The 23,499-nt window shown below is 33.5% G+C and overlaps 2 protein-coding genes across 2 annotated transcripts; both read right to left on the reverse strand.

The window, feature by feature from the left end:
* Positions 1-992: 992 nt before the first annotated feature.
* LOC128997799 (G2/M phase-specific E3 ubiquitin-protein ligase-like) lies at positions 993-14,221 on the reverse strand. The gene is made up of 4 exons (XM_054423512.1): positions 14,119-14,221; positions 9,841-9,957; positions 2,138-2,250; positions 993-1,064 (listed from the first exon to the last, which is right to left on the reverse strand). The coding sequence occupies exons 1-4, from the start codon at positions 14,148-14,150 to the stop codon at positions 1,060-1,062; spliced, it is 267 nt and encodes an 88-aa protein (XP_054279487.1). The 5' UTR covers positions 14,151-14,221; the 3' UTR covers positions 993-1,059.
* Positions 14,222-16,977: 2,756 nt separating this feature from the next.
* LOC128999090 (PHD finger protein 7-like) lies at positions 16,978-23,284 on the reverse strand. Its single transcript, XM_054425446.1, has 5 exons — positions 23,186-23,284; positions 21,022-21,123; positions 19,881-20,005; positions 18,556-18,727; positions 16,978-17,097 (listed from the first exon to the last, which is right to left on the reverse strand). Exons 1-5 carry the CDS (start codon positions 23,282-23,284, stop codon positions 16,978-16,980), a joined length of 618 nt encoding a protein of 205 aa, XP_054281421.1.
* Positions 23,285-23,499: the final 215 nt, after the last annotated feature.

The following is a 23,499-nucleotide window of genomic DNA, read 5'->3' on the forward strand; positions in this document are numbered from 1 at the left end:
ACCGACAATCTGATAACAAACCACATTCTGCTTTCATGGAGGAACATCTATTCATAAAATCATAAATAATACTATTTTAGTTAAATTCAAGTCATTCTTTAATACCTACTTTATTACATCACTAAAAGGCATCAAGTGACTCAGAGGGTTGAAAGGGATGGGTCGGTTGTCGGTTTTACCGGTTAAAAAAAATGAACCGAGAAATGACAAAAAAACAGTTTCCGTCTATCGGTTATTGTGTTATCATTTTGCCTCCGTAGTTGGTTAGGAGGACATAAAAGGTTTTATTATTTTAATTTTTTTTATTTATTACTATGGTAATGATGCTATGAAAACCCCATTAGCAGGACTACTAATAAATTCTACAATTTTATTAGTAGAATAAACTGCTTGAATCAACAAGTAAAATTACTGACCAATAGTTAGAAAATCCATAAAATAAAGAAAAGTCTATAAAAACTTATATTAACACCTTAATGATATAAGATGTTGGTGTGCTGGCGTTTCCAAAACCTTACATATTACAGTTTTTAACAACATTATAATCTAATATTATTATAATTATTTGTGAGTATAGCCTTGAATAGTAACCTGAAATATAAAAAAAAACAATTGTGATTTGTACTGTTAGATACAACAACGTATTTGAAGTTAGGGTATGTTCTCTAATCTAATCTTGCTTCAAAATATAATAGCCCTCACATGAAGTAAGATACAGCACTAATTTTAAAAAATGTGTACTACCTTTGAATGAGTAGAGAGAAAATTTATATTTAAATAAGTAATTTAAGGGGGATAACTGACGAGCGAGTACCGATATTTAAAAAAACCTTACCGAAACCGAACCAATAAAATCAGCAACCGACCCATCACTAATTAAAATATTTTACTATTGGAGCTTTTGAGCCTCAGGAACCTCAAAGACCATTCATACACTAAATAATTAATTAACACTACAAACAAAAAAAAAACATAAAACAATTATTTGGTAAGTCCCACTTCACAGTCTCATATTTCCGTAATAGTCTTTTGTTTTTGAAAAATATGTGTTTTCCAGCCTCATTCTGAAAAAAAATTTTTCATTAAATTATTTATTATAAAATATTTATTACATATGTGTATTCTAATGTACAAAAGAAATGTATGTATGTATGCTAGGGTATTCTAAACTTAACGATACCGAGATTAAAAAGATCGAATAAGAAACAGCTTAAATATTACGGTTTTTTGTTGTAAAATAGCGCAAGCCTGACTTGACTAGCTTCTGCCTTATTCTACCCCATTTTACAACAAAAAATCACAAAATTTCAGCTATATCTTATTTTGATCTTTTTGATCTTGGTAACGTATTTGTTTGATAGGGAATTAAAAATGCTAAATAAAAGTGTTCCTGAAATTTTTTTCATAAAATCAGCCATTTTGAAATTTTAAGTTGAATCAAGATAAACCTTTTTTCTAACATGGGTATCTTTTACCTTAACATACATACAAAATTTTATAAGGATCGGTTGAAAAAATTTAAAGATAAGAAAGTTAATGTAAAAAATACAAAATGGCGGATATCTGCTTATAAAGTGATTTTGGAAAAAAATTATTCTTGATTTTCTCTTAATTTTGACCCAAGGAACCACTAGGTAAAATATGTCCCCACCTTTTTCCAACACCCTGTATATTGTAAACAATTTTTGAAATAAAATATATTTTTATCATTTTTTTTGTGTAGTATTTTTTATGGTGTATCCGGGTACTTCGAACCAGCTTATTTCCTCAATTTGGCAATACTGAGAGCCTGCTAGCAATTTTATTTTGTGCTGCTATCTGTTGGGTTCTTGCTAAACACAAACCAAGACGTCCACAATGACTGGAACCCAGTATATACTTCTCCTATTGGATGAAACCAAATCTGGATGCAACCACAGCGAATGTGTTAAAAAGTAAGATTGAATTACATTCTTAAATAAATTCAGAACCAAACAATTTTCTACCATTTGACATTTAGTATAATAAATGTTGAATCATGTTTTTAAGAGACTAAAACAATTAGTATTAGTCAAAAGTGAATAAAGACTATTTACCACCCCCTGAGGAGCTTAAAAGTGAAACCACAAATGATGTAGAGAACAATTAACAATTTTACCTCGTGGTAAACAAATTGAGCAGGAAAATGTGGGATTTTTACTTTCCAGTTTTCCACAGCTTACGTGGACTCCTTGGGAACCACAGAATTGACACAGGATGAGCTCCCACTTACTGAAAGAAGAGAAAATTAATCTTATTGTTTATTTTATTCTCTACACTTGTCATGGAACAGATTTGCAGGTTTAAAATCGTGTCCGTCTTGATCACAATATCAAGCATATGCTATCAATTGCTAACCATATATGTTAGTAAAAATATCTGTGGCCTGTGTCAACTCTTTTGAATCTAATAAATATAAAATATGAAATCAAAGCAATTTGCAGAAACCATGGTCTGTTGCTGTAAAGTAATAGCCCAAATGATATATTTAGCCACCAAATTTTATTTATTTTTAACCACCATAGAGGTTAAAATTATACTAGACTGTGGTACTCACTATGGAGTATTTTGCTAGGGGTCTCAATCCCGGGGTTTTAATCCAAATCCAGGACTTCTCTAAGCTGATCCCAGGATCAATCCCAGGATTATAAGATTTTATTATTTTAACTTTTTAGCCCTTTTAAATGAGCAGAGAGTACTGTTATTGAGTCCTCTAATGTTTTTAACTGGCCTTACCAATGTTACACTGCACAATTTTGCTGTCTTATGTCAATGTCAATCTAGAATTTATGAAATACACACAAAATAAAACACAAGCCACCACACTTCTATGCAAACATCGCACTTCACTCAATACTAAACTCGCTTAGTTGCACAGCTAAATACTGAGAAAACTAATATGATAATATGGAACCTAATGTGGAATGGAAACAAAATAAATTCTCAAATTTGATTTTGTTCAAAACTAAATCTCCGAAACCCATTTTCTGTAGAATATGTATGTTAAGTTCATTTTAGAACTAGGTATAAAACTAAAATACCCCAGCCGCAGCAAACCTGCTGACTAAGCGAATTTCCAGTTACCTGAATTGATTTCCAATTAAATGTATTTAAATAACATTAATTTTTATGATTACATAGGCTTGCTGCTACAGGGAGGGATAAACAAGTGTGTTTTCAGTATAAAATAAATACATTTACCAAGTTTGATCAAAATATATCCATAAATAAGCAGACTACAACATTTTACAATATTCCCCATAAGAATAACATGGGAATTTTAAAATAACAATTATTTGAATTTTCTCCGTAACCAATAATTGTACAAAAACACTTTGATATACTAATTTTTTTTTTTTAAGCCCTTTAAAAGGTCTGAAGAGAAATTGGGTAATTTTACGTTTAGAGGTTCAAAATTATAAAAACCAATTTTTACGCCATAAAACCGCCTGTAAAACCCCGTTCCCATGATTAGATCATGTTGGTTCGCAAACTCGTTCAAGTTTATCCCACCTTACACCTTCAAACCAAATTTCATCAAAATCGGATAAAAATTACTCAAGTTATCGTGTTCACGGAATTTTTATATATTTTTATAAATTTATAAATTTTTATATATTTATATATATATATATAAATATATAAAAATTTGAACGAATGGTGTTTTTGGCCGCTGGGGACATCAAAATGAAAAAGTAAATCAGTCCCGGGCCTAGACCACGCCACCTACGGTAATAGCTACTTCCCTATAGGGAAATTAAATTTAATTTCCCCCTTAAATTAACTAATTGAATGAGTAGTTTGTTTGTTTATGAACATATTTTGATCAAATTTGGAAAATACATTCATTTCTTACTTAACTACAGTATTTACATTTTAGAACAAAAAATATTTGTTTACCCTCCCTGTTGCAGCAAACTTAAGTACTCGTTAAACTAATTCTATTTAAATAGGGAATAATTTGATAGTTTTAGGGAGACATTTTAATGTAAATCCAATCAGACAACTGGAAATTTGCTAAGTCTGCAGGTTTGCTGCGGCAGGGTATTTAAAAACTGGAATAACTTTAGATATTTTATGTTTTTTAGAAATATTCCTGATACAAAGCTTGAATTAATAGCATGTACTGGGTTTAACCAGAGGTTGTATAGCTGATTTTATAACACTGACTGGAACCTTATCATACGCTGATGACTTTTTGATCTTGGTTCTATTAGGTGTTCTAAATTTCTGCCATGGCTATCAGCCAAAATAGTGAGTTTCTGTTTATTTGCATCCTTCCTTTTTTCATGTTTCTTTTGTGATTGGTACTTTCTTTTATTTTGCTCATTAAAAAGGCTAGGTTGACTCTGTGCATTATTTGCCTCACTGATTTCTTGTAAGACAGCAAAAGAATTTTTACTTTCAAAACCCATTTCATTGTTAACAGCTGTAAATAAATGTAGGTTGGCTGCTGTCTTCAGGTTGAAAGGGGGGGGAAGCAATGAGTGCAATTAGATTTATTGCACTGAGCTATATTCTAACTGGAGGTAGCACTGAATGTCAAAGATGCGTGTCGCCAGCCGCCATGTTTGCGTGAGGTGTGAGTTAAAAAGAAGCAATTTTATTGGATAAGAAAACTCACTGCTATACCAACCTAGTTATAGAAGCCATGTTATTGCTATGATAAGAAAACTCGCTGCTATACCAACCTAACAAAATCAGCGTGACACGCTTTTGACAGACTTCTGCCACCTATACCAGCTTTTGCTACCTCCAGTTATAATTTTAGCTCAGTGATTTATTGCTCTTTAACTGTTCATATTCTTTATCCAATGTGTTTTAGTCAGAATTTAAGATTTCTACAGTTTTTACTAAGTTTTGGTTTCCAATTTTTATTTTAGCCAGCTCCTGCTTCAATATTTTTCTATGAAAATCTTCATTTTTGTGGCAAGTGATTTTACGGCTGATTACGATTAATTTCTGTATTTTTGAAAATAGTCTAATTCAATACACTTGTTTTTTACAGCAATTATCTGAGACTTTAGGTCTTCAACAGTCGACAACTGTTTATTTCTTTTGGGTCTACTTTTTTAAAAACTGGAATAACTATAGATATCTTAAGTTTTTGTGAAAATATTCATGATACAAAGCTTGAATTTATAACCAGAGGTTGTACAGTAGACCCCCTCTTAACACGTAGAGTGCGGCCGTTCCCGATCGGGTACGGTGCTTGGCCCCCGTCCGGTGCGTCCGTACACCATCGGGAACGCTCGACAATGCCTTTTGTATATCTTCGTTTTTGCTCTAGCGTCGGCCGAAAGTGGACCTATACCACGTTAGCGTGTAGTATGTGACTTGTATTTTGTTGTGGTGTAGGTTGGTAGTAAATTTCCCCGTAAAATCCCCGTCTGGCAATGTCAAAAATCAACTTTTTGTCCCGTGTTTTTCCCTCCATTTGGCAATACAATTACAATGGGACCGGCTACGTTCCAAGCAGTGCTGCTATCTGTGGGTGTTTAGCGAACTACATCGACTCTCATTGTAAAGCAGGACATCCCCGCACATTATTTGCTATTCATCAGACCAAAATTGGAAAGCCAATCACACGCGGCAATTGGGGTTTGTTTGACTCTGAGGGCTGTGCCGCACTGGGGATACGCCCGCCATTTGACGTGCCGCAGGGAACGTGTTAACCGACCCTAATGGGACCTAGGTCGGATGATTCAAAAGGTCGGATAAAACGGGCAATCCCTAAAATCATAACATAATGAAGTGCTATTCATCTGGAATTATATAATCATTATTTTGAAGTCATACTTGCATTATTTATAAAATAAACTACTCTTATCTCCTTTTTCATATTGATAGAAATGTCAAAAATAAACACAAAACACGGTTGAGTCAAATAGGCCTACTTTCAGTGAATATATTATAATACTAGGCAAGAGTCAATAAAATTCCTATTTTAATAACTTTACTACTGTAATGTATTAATTAATGCTTTCCAAATACATAGTAATATAGTAAAGAACCTTTTGTCGTCATTAAAGATACAAGCGACCATTTTGTTACAAGACAGGACGTTTATTTATAGCCTCTCACTGGAGGCACAAAAACTATCTTGACCTTGGAGTTGTTAACACCCCTTCCCTGCCCTCCATACAAGTTGCGTTGTTTGTTTACTCAAGCGGTATAAATTTGCCGCACAGATAACAAATCAGATCAGATGTGCTCGAGCTACGAAAGATGATGACAAACTGACAATAGGCTATGCTATATTTTTTGTGATCATCACAAAATAACTTATTGTTAGTCATATCCTGTGGAGATAAGCGTATGGTTCAGTTCTCATCGCCCAGCGTGGGAGCGGAAATGCCGAGATTCCTAGAAAGCGGCGGTTAAAACGAGCTGCTCTCAAAGCAAGGTCGGTTAAAACAAACTGTATTATTTTACGATCAAAGGCGGATAATCCGATTATCGGTTAATACGAGGTCGGTTAAGAGGGGGTCTACTGTATAGCTGATTTTATAACACTGACTGGAACCTCGTCATACCCTGATGACTTTTTGTTTTTAAATTTTTTACCAATTTTAGTATTTCTTCCTCACTTACTTGATTACAGCAGAATTTAGTTAATGCAATAGTGCAAGTGTTAGTTGTATCTATCCCTTGGTTGTTAATTGGAGTGGAATCTACCATATTTATATAGTAATCATTGAACATATTAGCTACTATCTCAGAGTTTGACTCTACTACATTATTTTCATTTATAATTTTTATCTTTGTAATTTTTTTTGCTTTACTTTACCTAAATCTTTGTAAATGATATTCCAAGTAGGCCAGTAAAAATAGGTTTTTGCCTGGAAATAATTCTCGGAAAGCTGCAAATCATTTTAATCCTTTTAGCGAATTTCCCCTATAGGGAATAAGCTATTACCGTAGTACTCATAGTAAGACCTGGACCCGGGACCGATTTACTTTTTCGTTTTGAGGTCCCTAGAGACCAAAACACCATCCGTTTAAATTCATAAATATATATATTTATATATATATATATATATATGTGTCCGTTAGCGCGATAACTCAAGCAAAAATCATCTGATTTTGATGAAATTTGGTACAAACGTGTAAACCTATGTTTATTCGAACGAGTTCGCGAACCAGCATGATCGGACTATGGGAACAGGGGTTTATGGGGGTTTTATGGGGTAAAAATTGGTTTTTCCCATTTTTTACCCTAAAAACTTAAAATTTAGCAATTTCTTTCCAAACCATTTTGTAGAGCTTAAGAAAACAAATAATTTAGTATATTGAAGCGATAATATGCGCCAAATGGTTACGGAGAAAATTCCAAAAATCTGTAAATTTAAAATTACCATGTTATTTTTATGGAGAATAAGCTGTTCTGTTGTAGTTTGCTTGTTTATGAACATATTTTGATCAAATTTGGAAAATTCATTAATTTCATACTAAACTATTACATTAGAAAAAAAACCCTTTTTACCCTCCCTGTTGCAGTAAACCTAAGTACTCGTTAAATTAATGTTATTTAAATAAGGAATAAATGTGATATTTTTAAGGAGACATTTTAGTGTAATTCCAATCAGGCAAATGGAAATTCGCTTAGTCTGCAGGTTTGCTACGGCGGGGGCATTTTTTATATAGAAGTAAAAGGATTTGAAGTTTGTCCCATTTTTCCAGGCGAGCTTCTGACCTGGGACCACAAAAACCTTGAAATTAAGGGTTATTTTATAGTTTTTGCTAAAACGTCAAAAACTGTCTAGCCTACAGAAAAACATATCGTAATGGAGTTGTAGAACATAAAATTCTGCATCCATTGATTACCTGTTGATGAAAATCGAACCAATAATAAGTGATTTGTAGTAATTTAAATAAAGTTATTTTATTAAGAAATTATTGAACATAGCATATTTAACATTTATATTACTTCTAGGAAATGGATTCCAAGTACATTATTATTTACAAAGTAAATACTCCGTTCTTCCTTTAAGTGCAACCACTTTTACACACTTACATGAGATAGTGTTAAGAAGATCCGGTGGTGCAGCTTTAACATTTGTTGGAAGAACGGAGTCAAATGTACAACACTGTAAAGGTGTTTCTTGCACCAATCCACCAGAGAAAGAAAAACCACAAATAAGCTGTGATGTGCGTACACCCCACAAATACACAAATACCCCACAAATACAGACGAGGAGGAAGTTAGACCTGCAATTCCGGATTCACCACAACAGAGACAAAAAAATCTGATCAGTTTGTTGTAATTCATATTAATTACTTCTAAATAAAAATGTACTTGGAATCCATTTTGTAGAATTAATATAAATGTTAAATATGCGATGTTCAATAATTTCTTAATAAAATAACTTTATTTAAATTACTATAAATCACTTATTATTGGTTCAATTTTCGTCACCAGATACTCAATGGATGGGGGATTATAATGTGTTTTTCTGTAGGCTACATTTTTTTGACGTTTTAGCAAAAACTAAAAAATAACCATAAATTTCAAGGTTTTTGTGGTCCTAGGTTAGAAGCTCACCTGGAAAAATGGGACAAACTTCAAATCCTTTTAATCCTACATAACACATAAGGATTAAAACAATTTCCAGCTTTCCGGGAATTTTTCTAGGTACGGTCAATTTTTTAACTAATTTTACTGGCCTAAAGTTGTTTTGGCCTGTTTTGTGATTCAACTACGGTATTAAATTTGAAAAATACTAGTTTTTTCATCGTTAATAGTTATTTTTGTGTGTTAGTAGGAGCATTTTATAAATGGACTTGTATTGCTTCTCAGTTCTTGATTCAAACTAATTAGATTTTCTTTTTCTTTTTTTATATTATTATTCACCCATTCCATTTTTTATTACTGCCTTTTTGTTTCTTTCAATTTCTTTGCAAGTTAAGCCTTCTTTTGCAAAAATTGAAACACCCCCACCTGGTTCTTTATCCCTTGAATAATGCGTAACCAATTCATAACTATCTTAATTAAACATGCTTGAGAAATATAACTTTTTATACATTTGTGCTCTGTCAATACATCAATTTTGGGACTAATTTCTTCCAGAGTAATTAGTAGTAGATCAATTATGGATGCAAGGTGCTCAATATTCTGGTGAAATATACTAATTAATTCATTCATTATTATTTTTACCATTCAAATTAATAAATGTGCTACTACAGTTACAATCTAAAATATAATTTTTGACATTATTTAAACTACTATTACTAACATTGTTGTGTCAGCCACTGAGTTTGATGGTTTGCCAAAGTAATTCATTACCGGTTACGGAAACGTCATCTTAGTTATCCTCGATCGCGGAAAAATCATGAACATCTAGACGTCATTTCGTCTCCCGCGGGGTGGAAACTTCTGCGATCTGGGCAAATGCTCAGTTTTATGATTTCAATCTTCTACCGTGGCTAAAACAAATATATCTCGGAATCGGCCCAAAAATCCCGGCTTTTTCCAGCTCCCTTCAAATTCAAGGTGGTTCTCCCGGTAGGTATACACCCTGTTATTTATTTTATACTAAGCTATTAATATTTTACTAAAATACACAATTTATTAGCCTCCCTGTAGCAGCAAACCTAGGTACTTGTTGAACCTAATGTTATTTTAAAATAGATTTAATTAAAAATTTATTCAGGCAAATGGAAATTTGCTTAGTCTGCAGGTTTCGTGTGGCGGGGTATTTGTTCTGCAGTAGCCAAAGCCAACGCTTGTTTAAATTGTTTATTATATAATGTAATGCAACTATGTGTTAAACTTGGAATAAGTAAGAGCTTCAGCTTAGTTTCTAAAACACTGTAACTTACGTATTTCTGTTGTTAGTTTGTCTTCCAGTGGGGCACGCACAATTTCTGCTGTCACAGGTTCTGTGCCTCACCAGCAGTTCACCAAACGCGTTGGTTTCCTGCTCCCATGCAGCGTCCCTATAAATATTTATTTAGATTTAACAAAATAGTGTTGGCTTTATATTCCTGTCCTAAGGTTTTAATGTAATCCATCTACATTCTGCTCAGTTACAAAAAGTCTTATATTTTGAGATAGAAATATGCAATAACAAGCTCATTTGTTACACTATACAGTATACGGTACGTAGTTGGTTTCTGGTCTCTTTGTAGAAATAAAATCATTGTTTACAAGATTGATGAACAGTGTTTTAATTGTATGTGTATGACTGTTGATTTGCTCATGGAAACTGTCCTGTACTAATCTTTGTTTATGAAACAGCGCTGGGGTGGCCGGCATCCCTTTTCTCTTCCAAGAAATTCTATGTCGGTGCAACGCCCCAAAATATAACTTGGTAGCCTGTTGTGTTGACAACGGGACATCGTAGAACTGTGATTAAAATTTTGTCTTATTCGTCTACTATAGACAGAAAAAAAATAGCCATCATTTTTTGCTGTAGGCCAAGGGCTAATGGATACTTTATTAATCAAAATCGGACCACAGGTGGAGTCTGTAGCTCTGTACACATCCAAATGCAGACACACACACACTCAGACATTATTTCAAAAACCACTTTTTGGGTTCAGGGTGAACAGTACGTAGTTGAGACAAATCCACACACACACAATACTCAGAAATCACTTTTTTTTATCAGTGAGACCCAAAATAGATCAAAACTCAAACTCAAAAATGTTGAGAAAAACCTTACTTTTACCAGTGTCGGCTGGTGGGTTAAAGTAGTGGGAGGAGAGAGGACGCATAACATTTTTTTTGGGGAGGTTACCAGGGAAGGGTCTTAGTTAAAAGAAAAAATGAGTTATTCAAACTTTGGTTTAGGCAATTTTTTGCATATAAACTGTTTTATTCATTATTATCTTAATTGTCTCTTTATTCATTATTAATAATTGTCCTCACCACTCGTATACTTTGCAGAAATATTTTTAACAGAATTCACTAGCATCCCTGAACATTTCTAGAGAAACAATTTGGTATGTTAGTTAACACCGAATACTAGCAGCACGATGAACATAACCTCTACAAATCACTAGATAGGTACTGAATTCACTTTTCACTGATCATATTGGGACAGTCAACAAATCCCAGTGCTCAGCGCTCGTTGTGGCAATAGTTAGAACTACTGTTTGGACAGAGTCCCAAAAGCCCGATATCTATTGCATTAGAGCCTGACGCAGGGCTGTGATTGGTCAAATTTTTCCATGCAGTTCCCTGTGTACTACCTGTTGCAAAAATATATTGTGTCCATTATCACCCGTCCTAAAAACACTGATCCTGCAGGAATAAAAATCTTATTTAAGTTTATTTTCACTATTTTTACTTTTATCTTCAAAATGGGAGTACTCCCAGAGTCCTTATGGATCAGCCCCCACTGACTTTTTCCACATACTATATAGGGGATGAAAGTAAGAAGTTTGCTGTTTAAGTTAATGTGATCCCCAATGTATAGGTTCAATTACAATACACTCCCAATTAACCGAGGTTGATGGGACCGAGACTACCTCGGAAATGGAGAATCTCAGATAACACAGAGGTCGCTTAGATTTTGAGGTTAGGAGTCACGGTACCATATTAGGAAGTCAAATACTTATAATGTATGGCTTTTACATTGAATATAATTGATAAAATGTAATTTTAATGCAAATAATGTTCAGAATCAAGTGGCGTTATTAAAGAAAACAACAACATTCAATTAAAACCACCACCCTTTTACGTTTTTCACTCATTATACTGTTAAGATAAACACGATAACAAACGTCACTCAAACAACACCTTAACTATGACAGACTGACAATGAAGCACTGACTGATCGACAAACTGCAGACTGCACAAAAACTGTACAGACGCTAAATAGTACTGTAACAGTGACTTCATGGAATTTCCCGGTTTGAGCTGATAATGCCACTGCTATTGTCTACGTCGTGCACCTATCTCACAGCTCACCCAGCTTGCCAACGTTTGGAGGTACTGTACAGTACTTTGTGATTATCATTTTCTAGGTTATAACTAGAGATGGTCAAGTCTCAAAATTTCGGGAAATTTTAAATCTCATTACACAAGACGAGATTTCTTTTTGGCCGAGATTTTTATCGAGACGAGAAAAAAAAAATTAAAAATTAAAACGCCTGCAGAAAGTCAATGCAATAACCGCAATACAGGAGCGTGTTGTAGTTGCGTTTGCTTTGCGAAGGCGTTCTTTTTTAATTAATTCTTCAAATGTAAATTATTACTTTAATTATTTTAATAATATTTGAGAAGTTTTGTTAAGTGTTAGCAGTGTGAGGAATGTTTTATTACTATAAAAAAAGTCAAAACAAGTAACTATTTTATAAAAATTAATATTTTATTTTATTTTAGGATAAGTTGAACTCTATCCTAACTGATATCACTATGTTTCCTAATCGTAGGCATTTTTAATAAGTTAGGCGTGATTAATAAAAAAATGTTATGCTGATGTTTTTTGATAAAAGATTGTAAATATTCTTGCCTATTATCATTATTTTTGTATATAAACAGTCATCTAACAATGTTACAAAATCAGGTAAAAATTCTGAACGTGCATTTCCTGTTGTGTTCCCGTTGTGTATGAGAAGGGAAATCCCGTCTCGATCTCGACTCGAAATTTTATGAGAAATAAAAAATCTCGTCTCGTCTCGTCTCGAACTAAAAATCCAATCTCGTCCATCCCTAGTTATAACATTCGTACATTAAAATAATACTTGAACAAAACAGAAAAACTGTATGTAAGACAGTATAGTTTTAAAAATCACAAGTTACTTGCTACTTTTACTTTAGGTTATACAGAAACATCCGTTTTTAAGGTAATTTTTGTGTTCCAACCATAAATTTAAAAAATATATTTAACCTAAAAGCTACCTTGGATAACCTGAGGGTTCAGATAACCGGGGCTTGGATAATCAGGAGTGTACTGTATGTGATTATTATAATAAATTGTACTCCATTGACACTATATGTACATAGCTTGTATAAAGTGAATGTAATGCAATGTAATGTAATGAATTAAATGTAAGTTAAATGATTTTATTTTATCTTATATTATGACATTTCCTTCTTTAGTTACAGAAGTAAAGAATAGGTTAGAGTTTAATTAAAACTATATGAATCAAATAACTAATTCATAAGCCATATATGAAGTCAGTAATAGTGTTATGAAGGGTCTTAGAAGATTAAGCAATCACTGATATTGTAATTCCTCAGCAATTTAGGACATCTAAGTTAATCAGAGCACAATAACAGAAGGTTCAACTCAATGCCAAAGGCGAGAAGCTGATTGTGGATTGCATCTACCGTATCAAACTCAAAACGTCTTCATTTGTTCATGTACATAACATAAAATAAATAGTGACACTATATAATAAGCAATTCAGACTTAAAACTAACCTAATACATTTCAGATAATTTTAATTTTAGAATAGTTTAGCAGCATTCACATTACTTAATTTATATAGCTCTTTAAAAGAATAAAATCCATTTTAAAAACTTTTTAAGTGCATTTCTAAATGTTGTACAATTTTCTATTATCAGTATTTCTTTCGAGATATATTATAAAAATACAGCACCAGCATAGGATGATTTCTTTTTAACACTTTGGAGTTATAAGATGGTAATACTATACGACTTTTATTTCTAGTATTGTAACCATGTATGTCCTCATGAGTTACAATCTTTATTATTGTCTTCATTATTTTTAAACTGTGTTACACATTCTAGGATGCACAAACTGTAAACAATTCAAATGTTGTTCAATGTAATGTCCCTTTGCAGACTCATCAGACTAAAGATTTAACATGGCTCTTTCTGCTTTTTCTTGACCAACTAAAATTTTATCATGGTCTTGTTTGGTTTTTCTTCCGTACACACAAATTTCATAAGATATATGGGATTGCACATGGGCGTGAAAAACATTCATTAAAACAGATAAATTACAAAGATAATACAATCTTTCAAAGGTATAAATCCCCGAATTTATTTTTGCTAAAAGATGGTCGATGTGCAAATTCCTTACTAAGATGGTGTATCTACTCTATGTATGAGATACTGATCTAAATTCTTATCTAAACTATAAACTAGGTACACTAATGTATGCTGTAAAATATATCACTTACTGGGAAGGGACATAGATTCCAAATTTCTTCATTATTAGGACGAATTCCTCTTCATTATTGCAAAGAGGACAGCGGAACTGATATCCAGCATTAAGAGCTGTTTGCTGAAATGAAAATTACCAATTTGCAGTTTAAAGCTTAGTCACAATTGGGATAGCTACAAAAACTAATATAAAAATGGAAAATCTAAAATGGGAGTTTAGTAAAATTAATTTCAGATAATTTAAGATTCAAACGGCTATTTTCCTAGTGGGGAAAGTTTTTGTTGTTTGGCCGCGCACCTATTTATGAAGGAAGCAAGCGGCAGTGATTGGTCTAGAATTGGTCTAGGGAGACGTCGAGTTCGTTAGTGACATTGGTGTCATGGTGGATTCGTGCAATCGAGCAGTGAGTGGTGGAGTTAAGTTGGGTAGAGAGATGGGTAGAACTGGTGAGTGACGACTTTCCTTGTATTTTGGCTGTGATATCGTAAAATAAAATCTTGAGAATATTTATTCCCTGATTTTATTAAAAGGATTAGGGGCCATGGTTCACGAGCTCGGGACTTAAAAGTCCGCAACCATGCGTCTCCATCAAATCTTGTTGATTTATAAACACAAGCCTGTATGAAAAGTTTGCATGAAATCAGATAATTGAAATCTTAAGCAATGTAGATTTTTCTGTGTGCATAATTTTGATTCATGCAAACTTAAGATATACGGTACATGACATAAAATAACCGGGTATTTATAACCGGATGAAAGCCCATTTTTCATAAATGCGCTAATGTGGGGTGTTTTTTCTTTTGATAGGCTAATTTGATCTAAACTTACTTAAATAGTACAATTGGAAGAACTATTAAGTATTGAAACTAAAATGAATTTAGAAGTACTGACTATTTAGATATAAAACTCGTGTGTATGTGCTAAGCATCAGGGAAAATCAAGTTTGAAATCTAAGAACATTTTTTTCGTTATTCTTACACTCTTTAGTCTCAAATAATCTAGCTGTAAAATGTTGAAAATAATATTCTGTAGTACTGTAGTTCGCTCGTAATATTAGTTATGTAAACAGCTATGGTTTTGTTTTTATTTACATTTTGGTTGTTGCGATTTTTTAAATCAGTTTCGTTGGTGTTAAAACACGTCCATATTTAGGAAGATCATTGTTTCAGGGTGTCCAAAAAAATTTTTTCACTAATTTCCATGACTTTCCATGACTATCCATGACCATTTATTATTTATTTCCATGACTCACGAACTTTACTCAAAAATTATAATACAACATACACACACAAATAATACTGCCTAGACATGTTATTTTGCAGAAAATACTTAAATATGTTTTGACAGAAAACAATAGAGTACAATAGGTACAACAATGAACTAAAAGAAACTCAAAACTCATAAAATAATAATGTAATAAATTGTAATAAGCTGTAATAAATTGAATTGTCGAACATTTGTAAAAAATCCTGAAAAATGCTACAACAGTCAGGGTTACGGCTGACTAGAGCATTGAATAGTCCCCTCAAATCCATCCATCATTGCAAATTTCCATGACTTTCCATGACTACTTGCCTATTTCCATGACTTTCAATGACCAAAATTTTTTCCTATGACTGTCAATGACCATCCCTGACTTTCCAGAATGTTGAAACCCTGTTGTTTTTATACTTTTGGCATAGTTTTGAGCTGGAAATTTTATGTATTCTGCTTTCATTATCAAACAAATAGCAACCATCCAAGCTTTACTAACATCCAATAAATCACCAGTTTCGGGAAATCTGTGCCTTGGAGAGAACGCCTCAAATAACTCATTGACGGCATTTTTGAAAAAACTAAATCTACAGTAAAACCTCGCTAAATCAAATTTCAGAGGAAAGCCAATATATTTCGAATTATAAGAAGTTTGAAATATAGAGAGTTTGAATTATAGAGGCCAGAATAAATCAAATTCAAATTATGGAGGTCCCAGTTTTAAGTGTAGAGAGTTTGAAAGATCGGAGACTAATGAACACATCATGGGAACATCAATAAAAGCGCCAGTTCATGTTTGAACATGCATATTTTTTGTTCTAAATTCAAATTACAGAGGTTTGCGGCAATGCAGTTCGAATTGTAGAGGTTGGCTTCGTATTTTGGAGGTAACAATTCGAATTATGGCAACAAAATTTGAATTGTAGAGGCTGCATTAAGCGTACTAATCACTTCGAATCATCGGTACAGTATATTATTTTACGGATTTTAGAGGTTTTCTGAGAGGAACAGACAAACATTTCTAATTATAGAGGTTTTCAAATTGCCGAGGTTCGAATTAGCGAGGTTCTAATGTATTATTAAATTCATCAAGTCATAAAAGGTTGTATTCATGATAATGAGCTGGTCGTATGCGAGGTAGTGGTGGTATTTAGTTGTCAACATAATCAAATCATCACCGCTAACCGTGCTCAACCAGTCTCAACAACTTACAATTCGCTTGATGTTTCCCACAGCAGTTAACTATATCTGATAATTATGTTGGATAACAATGGCTTAAGTGTGTCTGATTAGTTATATTTATGTGTTACACATAATTTTATCGTTAAAATTGTAATAAAAAGGAAATTAGTAAATTAGTAAAAATGTCTTTGTAATGATAATACTTTGTTACGTGCATAATTTATTTGTCGTTTCAAGTTGTTTTTATGAATTCTTTTACGTTTTATAAGCCTTTTTTACCATTTTTACATATTTTTTTTAATATGACGTTTGACGTTGTGGGTAATGAAATCGTTCGGAATTTAATGAGGAACCATATATAAACATTAGTTTTTAAAAAAATATCAAAAATAAAGGAGCTAATTAGATAAAACCGGCATGATGTCACCTTTAACCTGTCTCATACCAGGTCTGAGAGTTGGAGACCAAACACCATTGTTGTTTTGGGCTCTGACCATCTCATTTGAGCTCGGACTTGACTCGTGAACCCACCGGGACTAATGATCAGAGCCGGGACTATCTGTAATTAATTGGACTCGTGAATCCAACTTTTAAAACCAGGTTTTATCCCTACACTAATTGTGTGGAGCCTATCAGTTTGGTCCGCGGCTTAAAAAGTCTCGAGCTCGTGAACCTGATTTTTAGGTCGCAGCGCGAATATCGGTTATTTCCGGATTTTGGGCTCGGACTACGACAAACCCGAGCTTGAAAACCGCCTCTTATAGTTGTACCTGTGCTGGTTTAAGCCTGACAGAAGCTAGGGTTTACAGGTGTCAGGAGTAATATAAAAGTATATTCCTAACAGATCTGGGCAAGCGCCAAAACACAAATAATATATATTTATGGTCTTTGGTAATTATTACATTGCTATGTGCCATAAGTTAATTTTTGTACTGGTAATAACTCTGAGGCCCGACAAACCTAGGCTACAGGATTTGGCGTGCTTTGTCTACTGAAAGTCACCAGTAGGTTAGTAGTTAAATTTGTTAGCCTACTAATTAGAAGCCCAACTAATTAATATCACCTTGATAGTAGTAGTGTTTTATTGGTTGGTCATTTCATGATTTTAATTTAAGCTGAACAGCTTGTTACTTAGTTAATCCAACACGTTATCTTGGTAGTTTGTATAGCGTCGTACCGGCTATCGGATATATTTAGTTAGTGTTTTTAAGATATTCTATTTATTACACTGCTACTAAGTATCTCAATAATTTAATAAAAGTGTGACTGGCATTCAATTTTGCCATTTGGCTTGGTATTTATTGAGACCAGCTACTAGGTGTTTAGTTGCTCTGCCGATACTTTGATTTTATTTGGTACCTATTATTGTAGATAGACTATTGAGTGAACTACTGTATGATTGTTAGCTTGGGCATATTAGGGTCGTGTATTGGATTTTAGTAGCCGAGTAGACCCTGACTGGTGATAACGTGCGTTGAGGTTATTATTGGCAAGTTAGCGCGTCACTCACATTGTTTTAGGCTCTCTGGGCTTAACTATTGGATAGTTAGGATGAAGCCCGAGTTGTGTAGTCAGCAACGACCCCCTAGGAGAGTGCAGAATCGTGAATCGGCATAGGCCTGGTGGTGACAATTGCACGTTTGCTTGATTACATGTTTCGACTTGTTCACAGTGTCCGTGTATGAGCCAGCCCCATTCCGGTCAGACCCAGCTTTTGGCCTAGTGGTTTCCCTCGTCGCAGACTCTGGAATTTCACCCGGCCAAATTGTAGACTGAGCTAACCCCGGCAAACGATTGCGACCAAGCACAAAATATTGTTCTCAGTACAGGAAAAGTGTGTCGCAAATACTATTGAATGTAATATATAAACACAGATGGTCTTTCTAAAAGTAATTTTTCTACTGTCTACTTGTGTAGAATATTGTGCATGTCAAGTCTGTATCCATCCGATTGAAAAACTGTACAAGAAAAAGTTAGTTTTGTGTCATTAGAGATTAATAAATAAATTGTCTAATACCTGGATACAGTTTCGGTGGAAACAAGCCTCCTTCCTACAACAAGGAGCATATAGCTTGTCGTCCGATGGCTTAACTTCCTCAAAGCATATAACACAGTTACTGCTTGGGTCACCAGGGTTCTGTGGGTTGTCTGGCTGATCCTGCTTCGGGCGATGTTTATGGCAAAAAGAACTGAAGCACAAGATTTTAAACGTTTTTTTCAACATAATATTAGTAAAACATTATATGGATATACTATTAACTAATATCTAGTTGAACACATTCAGCCCCATTAATTTTTGATTGATTTTATTCTGTCTATTTTAATCATGTTTTTCCTCCTCATGAACATAAAAAATTAGATAATTATGATAAATAAATAATAATAATAATAACAAATACAAAGTTTTTGATAGAAGTCCACACACAGTAAGGACAAGTAGGAGCTGATTGAAGTATGTTATTTTTAGATGGGGAAAAAATAAGCTAATATTTGCAAAACTTACAATAGGACTGAAATGTTATTTACAAGCATTTTTGTGATAAATCTATCACTGGACTATGAAAAATATATAAATTATAACTCACTATCTGATAATAACTCAATACTCCTTATTCTTTCATAAAAATTACTTTCTGTACAGTACCAAATCACTAAACCATACTAGCTCAATTCAAGTTAAGCTTAACACTGAAATCTGTCTAATATCTGAGTTATAGCAATGAGGTAGCGATTAGAAAATAAAAAAGCTGTAACTAAGTTTAAACTCTCAAAATAACAATAAACTAACTGTTCGCTTGTAAAATGTTTTTACTATTGTGATCATCTTATAAAATAGCTATATCCTAAAATTGTTATCGATAGGTTTTGAGATTTCATATGTAAGTCTGGAAAGGCAAAAATAATTTGATTCGGTGATTATTTTTGAGTGTAAGTAACATAACATTACTTTACAGTGGATCTTGCATCTATTTACAATCTAACAGTTAAGCAGTCTAAACACTAGACAACAAAATTTCAAATGTTGACCTTTGGAAAGTCATTTGTAAGGCTAAATTAAATCAAACGAGTCGAGATATCAAAGACTGTGCTCAAACCAACCTATATACAGTGCAATGATCTTAGATATGAATTTCATCATGGAATATGAAAACTGTTTCTAAGAAAAAAAAAAAACAATTGAGATATGCCATTTTTGGTGTGCACTCTGTGCAGTAAAACATGATGAACCTAAATGTATTTATTTATTTAAGAATCTAAAATTAGGTATCTTTGATGTTGAAAAACTTTTAGCACAAATATACATCAAATGACATTAGAAAAAGAAATAAAAGGAGAACTTACTGGTACTCCCCGAAGTGCTGGTGTAGTGTACCATTTTTTAGTCCGCACGGAAGATGAAATTTTTTTGAGCACTTCCGCTCTTCGCACCCTAGTGACGCTCCTTTCTTTTTACAGAAACTGCATGTCTGAAAAATAAAGCAACTCATCATAACAGCCTCACATCAGTGGTTGACAATAACATTTCCCCGATTCCCTCACTATTTTGAACAAAACCCACTCAAATAAGCAAAAGTACAAGAAAGCTACCAAACATACAAGCATGTAAATATTAATGGATTGAATGCTCTCCTAAATAAAAAAAAGACCATACATTAGCGCTACAGTTTTTAAACTGATCTACAACATTGAAACTGACAAAACTGGAAAACAGCAACTGTAACACTACAAAAATCAAAGCAGCCACCCGACCATAAACCCTGAAAAGCCTTACCCCGAGCTATCGAACACCCCAAATGCACACACTCTCAGTCTGTAAAATAAAACGGAAAAAGAAGGATCTCTTGCCAACATGACTCTGCTGTGTGTCCGTCACCGAGCATTGAGTATACACTAATAAGAGGGGACATATAATGCTAATATGTAATAATTGGGAGGACAATGGGCTACCCTGGCGTTTATAGTAGTTTACGCAACGATTGCTTAAAGATAGTGTTAACGACACTCGTAGAAGTTCTTAAGGCACTCGCCATGGCTCGTAGCTTAAACTTTCTACTCGCGTCGTTAACACTATTTACGCAAGTTGCCAGCTGTTTAGTGAAACTTTTCAATTCTAATAACTGAGCTGAAATGTCTACTTTAAAAAACTGTCGTTGGTAAACACTATTTACGCGAGTTGCATACACTTGTTTACCTACAACAGTGTTTTTAATTACTAAAAATCACTACTCATAACTTCTAAGAGAGGTTATATTTTCATTTAGCCTATAAACTCTCATTGCCACTCACAGTAATGCAACAAAACATTGTACCAAACACTAATTATTGTACCACTTTTCAATTCTAAGAACTGAACTGGAATGGCCACTTTAAAAACTGTGGTAGGTAAAATTATTTTTAACCTCAACCCGAGCAAAAAGCAATCATTATATAATTACTAACAGTTATGGACACAAATTTAAGATAAAATATAAAAAAATCTTACCAATTTTGCCGCCCTTCTTGTTTCTTTAAGAAGGTCTCGGGGTAAAAACCCCATTAGACCTTCATGCTCGGCTCCATTCTGAATTAGAGCTGGCGATAAAAACTGTAAAATGTTAAAAAAATCTAAAAACATATATTTAAAATATTTGAGTTGCCCCCCAAATCCTCCCTTTTGGGGGACACTCAACAATTTCAAAATCATAAAGAAGAAACTTCCTGTTTAGATTGCACGGCCACCAAAAAGATATCTCTGTATATTTACTTAGAAAATTATTAGAGGGAGGTTTTGACTTTTTATTCACCCTGTATGAGACAGTGCATTAACTATATTCAGTCAGAAGCTACAGATTTTTTAATTGATTAATTTTTACAAATCCATTAAAATATGGACAAAGTAAAAAAATTTACTATATAGTGTTTTAAAATACCTTGTTACTGTCAAAATGATCCTTTCTAGTATGTGAGACTACATCTGTTTCATGCTTCAAAGGAGCACATCTTCAGGTCGGAAGAACGTCAAGTAGTCTTCATTGGTATTAGATATTCCTCGTAGTGGAGGTTGTCAAAAGTTAAATAAATAGGTAACAAAACACACAGCACACGGAGTCGCTATTCCCTCAGTCAGTCGCGACTCACCCTCAGCCTGCGCCGTATGACGTGTACTGTATTGTTACCGTCGTCTGGTCGACCAATTCTAAATGTTTCGTGTTTTCGTGAACTATGTGTTTTGTTACCTATTTATTACACTTTTGACGAACTCCACTTTGAGGAATATCTAATCCCAATGAAGACTACTTGACGTTCTTCTGACCTGAAGATGTGCTCCTTTAAAGCATGAAACAGCTGTAGTCTCACATACTACGAAGGATCGTCTGATAGTAAAAAGGTATTTTTAAACCACTATATAGTTAATTCAGACGATCCAGAGGCCATTCCATCGTGGAAAAAATTGAGTTTTGTGGGCCAGGGTTTAGATTGAGGAGTGTAAATTATTCAATTACAGTACAGAGTTTTAGTAAATAGCTCCATAATCCTGCCATGCAATATTTATTGCTTGTTTATACTCATGCCATGATCGAGATGTCATTCAAGAAGGGTTTATTTAGATTAATTTGTTACTTTTTTCATAACTGCTCATGTGCTCAACATTATTCTTTATACAATGTTAAAATAGTCAAGTTTATGTATCTAGATGGTTGTCACTGATTGTTACAAATGTTTATAATGAAAACAGCAGGCACACTCAAACAGACCAAGAATGACAAATATTGTGACAAGGATGCCAGAATACAAACAGAACATTTTTATCTATTTGAAAGTTTCTCTGTCTACTGCAGACAACCCTGTTATTTCTGGCTTTGTCAGCAAGTTAGTAATGTTATGAATTACTGTTCTTAGTAATCAGCTGAAGTATTTATTTACTTGTTGTTTGTATTAGAGATTTGTTTACCTTTTCAGCTATGTAAGAATTTAAGTTTATTAAATTTGTTGTGAATAACCTAGCCTTAATTTCTAAAAAGGTTCAGTTATTAGTTGGTATTTTTATTATTATTGGTATTATTAGTTGGTACACATTTGTTAAATTTGGCAATCTAGTTCAATATGCATTATAGTTCAGCAAAGTCTGTTAAGGGTGGGCTTTACCTCAGCTCGGAAATCTCAGCTCAGGCTTCAGTTGCTATGTTGCACCATTGGACAGCGCCTGCAGAGGTTTCCAAGATTACTGTTTTCAAGTTAACCAATAATGATAGCTACGCACTCTAAATGGCTTATAGTAGTGCAAATACCAATCAACAGTCCTGCGTTTTTCAAATTTTCAAATAAAGTTTTTTCAATAAGTTAGGGCTAGTTAAAAAGACCTTTTTTCTTGTCCTACAAATCAGTTTATAAGGTGTGTATAAAAATAAATGAAATAATGAAACGCAGAACTATAGAAATTTTCATCCTCTTTAATAAGAGACCTTAACTTTGATTCTACCTTCAATGTAGCAGGTGAACATAGTAATCTTGCAAACCCTTGCATTCGGTTGCGCGTCAGGGGTAGAGCGCACCCTTAAGTATACTATTTGAATCAATGTGCAGACACAACTTTGTATTTGTGTTTATTGTAAAAACTGTATTTTAAATAAATTTACAAGTAGCAAATAAAAAACCATCATTCTTACCATACAATGTTGATGAACTGTAATCTTATCTAGTTTGAGAATTTTTCCAAATCGGATCTCGTCATCAGTTTGGTTTCGGCAGAAAATGCACACATCCATGTCCGACCTATAAAAGAAAATGTCTATTAGAGAGGGAAAATTTGGTAGTTTCTTGTGTGAATTTCATTTGTCAATTTTTAAGTTACATCAATGTCAATGCATATATATATGCGATGTCTTTCTACAGCATTGTAAATAACTTTAAAAAATAATAATTTTTAACTAAATGTATAAAGAAATACCCCTGTTTTTGCTTTGCTGTGTGGTTGGTCATG

This window comes from Macrosteles quadrilineatus, unplaced genomic scaffold (assembly GCF_028750875.1).
Source record: "Macrosteles quadrilineatus isolate MER2022 unplaced genomic scaffold, UCM_ALF_1.0 Scaffold_7__1_contigs__length_78375512, whole genome shotgun sequence".
In the NCBI taxonomy this organism is placed as follows: Eukaryota; Metazoa; Arthropoda; class Insecta; order Hemiptera; family Cicadellidae; genus Macrosteles; species Macrosteles quadrilineatus.